We start from the raw sequence: 2,500 nt of genomic DNA, 5'->3' as shown, positions 1-2,500 counted from the left end.
ATGTATGACAATATACAATTTAATAGGCATGTAACAATTCACTCAACTCAATAAGTGACGCATGACGCAGACGCTTCACGCAGTGAAGTCAAGGGTTAGTAAGTAGGTGGCGCCCTCTGCTGTTCAAAAAATCATCTTTCAAAAAATTGGTGCAGATGAATCGCTAGTTGTGCGAGAGACATGACATGTGAAAGACGTGAAAACCACAACAAGCCTACGCTCTATGGAAGCACAACTAGCGATTCATAAAAACAGATTGATGAAAACAACCGTTTCACGGCAGAAAATAGATTTTTTAGAAGCTGCATTCTCAGTGCCCCGTCCGTCGCCATTACATGGATATACTTGGCTCGCGCTGGATTTTAAATTTCTTCTACAGGCCTCCGAATTACACCAAAGTTATCTCGGTGAGTCAAACGTCTTATAATATGCCGTAAATAAGGTCCAGGTTGTCAAAAACGAACATTCTCCTTTAACAAAAATATTTTTTCACACCTAGTTTTAGTTTTTTAGTTGGTTTTCATTAACTATAATAACGTTGGTTCTCACTCTCTTTTTCTCTCTCTCTCTCTCCCTCTCTCCTACAGGACCCCTATCAGGGCACCATCGTGCTGGCTACGGTGAAGGGGGACGTCCACGACATCGGCAAGAACATCGTGGGTGTGGTGCTGGGATGCAACAACTTCAGGTAGGGGCGGAGCTATCCACAGCTAGGGGCGGAGCTATCCACAGCTAGGGGCGGAGCTATCCACAACTAGGGGCGGAGCTATCCACAGCTAGGGGCGGGACACAGGCCCGGTGCGCTACACTGTCCTCCTCCCCGGTGGTTCGGTGCAGGGGACATGTCTCGATGACAAAACCGCAGGGCGACGCGGAGCTCGCTCTCCTTCCCATCGGTGACCGCGACTAGTGGCTGCGAGGGTGGGAGGGTTCTGAGACAGGGACAGAGTGTGACGGCCAGGAGGAACAAGGGAGGGAGGGAGGGAGGGAGGGTTTAGTGGTTCTGAGACAGGGACAGAGTGTGACGGCCAGGAGGAGGGAGGGAGGGAGGGAGGGAGGGTTTAGTGGTTCTGAGACAAGGACAGAGTGTGACGGCCAGGAGGAACGAGGGAGGGAGGGAGGGAGGGAGGGTTTAGTGGTTCTGAGACAAGGACAGAGTGTGACGGCCAGGAGGAACGAGGGAGGGAGGGAGGGAGGGAGGGAGGGAGGGTTTAGTGGTTCTGAGACAAGGACAGAGTGTGACGGCCAGGAGGAACGAGGGAGGGAGGGAGGGAGGGAGGGAGGGTTTAGGGGTTCTGAGACAGGGACAGAGTGAGGGAGGGAGGGAGGGAGGGTTTAGTGGTTCTGAGACAGGGACAGAGTGTGACGACCAGGAGGAGGGAGGGAAGGAGGGAGGGAGGGAGGGAGGGAGGGAGGGTTTAGTGGTTCTGAGACGGGGACAGAGTGTGACGGCCAGGAGGAACAAGGGGACGGGAGGGGTGATGATCACCTCCTGAGAACAGCCTTCTGTGTCATGATGACGGCTGCATGAGAACGCTCCCTGTGATGGTGGCAGCGAGAGAGAGAGCGAGGGAGGGAGGTAGGTAGGGAGAGGGAGGGAGGTAGGGAGAGAGGGAGGGAGAAGGAGAGAGAGAGAGCGAGGGAGGTAGGGAGAGAGAGAGAGAGCGAGGGAGGTAGGGTGAGAGAGAGAGTGAGAGAGAAGGAGAGAGAGAGATGGAAGGGAGGAGAGTGAGAGAGAGAGAGTTATTATAGAGGTGACGAGAACACGAGGACGGGATTGTGTGAAAGAGTGATGAACAGAGATGTCGGGGAATGGTGTCGCGCTAATAGAGTTCCCCAGTGAAACAAGCAGGGCCGCCCCAGGTGGCTGGGCTAGGGCCATTATAGTTCATGTGTGTAGTAGGACTCAATCTGCTTCCTCTGTGTAATAGGTGTGAGCTGGATGTGTGTTTAGTGTGTGTGTGTGTGTGTGTGTGTGTGTGTGTGTGTGTGTGTGTGTGTGTAGTAAGTGTACTGTTGTTGCTAATAGAACAAGTTGTGCGTGTGTGTTTAGTGTGTGTGTAGTAATTGTTCTGCTGTTGCTAATAGAACGAGTCGAGTGTGTGTGCGTGCGCACATGCTTGTGTGTGTGTGAGTGGTTTTGATGGTCCATCAGCGTGTGTGTGTTAACCTTGCCCTCTCTCCCTCCCAGAGTCATTGACCTGGGCGTCATGACCCCCTGCGACCGAATCCTGAGAGAAGCCATCGAGAGGAAGGCAGGTGGGTCACAGTCAGCCCCAGTAGGTCACGAGTGTGTGTGTGTGCGCGCGTGTGTGTGCGCGCACGTGTGCGACAGAGATATTGCTAAGCATAACTCATGCTTTTACGCATTCTGCTGTAACAGAACGATCATTTCCGTAAGCCACACTATTCCAAACACGTTTTTCATATTTGATTTTGTACATTTCACAAAATAATCAAATGACTTGCTTATAAGAGAAGTGACCGACACTTGCCGTTC

At 52.3% G+C, this 2,500-nt stretch overlaps 1 protein-coding gene across 1 annotated transcript in view; it reads left to right on the top strand.

The window, feature by feature from the left end:
• The window catches only part of mtr (5-methyltetrahydrofolate-homocysteine methyltransferase), a 17,408-nt gene that overhangs the window by 10,648 nt on the left and 4,260 nt on the right, over positions 1 to 2,500 (top strand). Inside the window, 2 exon segments of the mRNA XM_084459720.1 lie at positions 588 to 688; positions 2,192 to 2,259. Coding sequence (XP_084315846.1) covers positions 588 to 688; positions 2,192 to 2,259 — 169 coding nt within the window.

The sequence above is a fragment of the Borostomias antarcticus genome, assembly GCF_949987555.1.
Source record: "Borostomias antarcticus genome assembly, chromosome: 29".
NCBI lineage: Eukaryota > Metazoa > Chordata > Actinopteri > Stomiiformes > Stomiidae > Borostomias > Borostomias antarcticus.
Note: the sequence above shows the minus strand (reverse complement) of the source record. Positions and strands in the feature narration are given on the sequence as shown.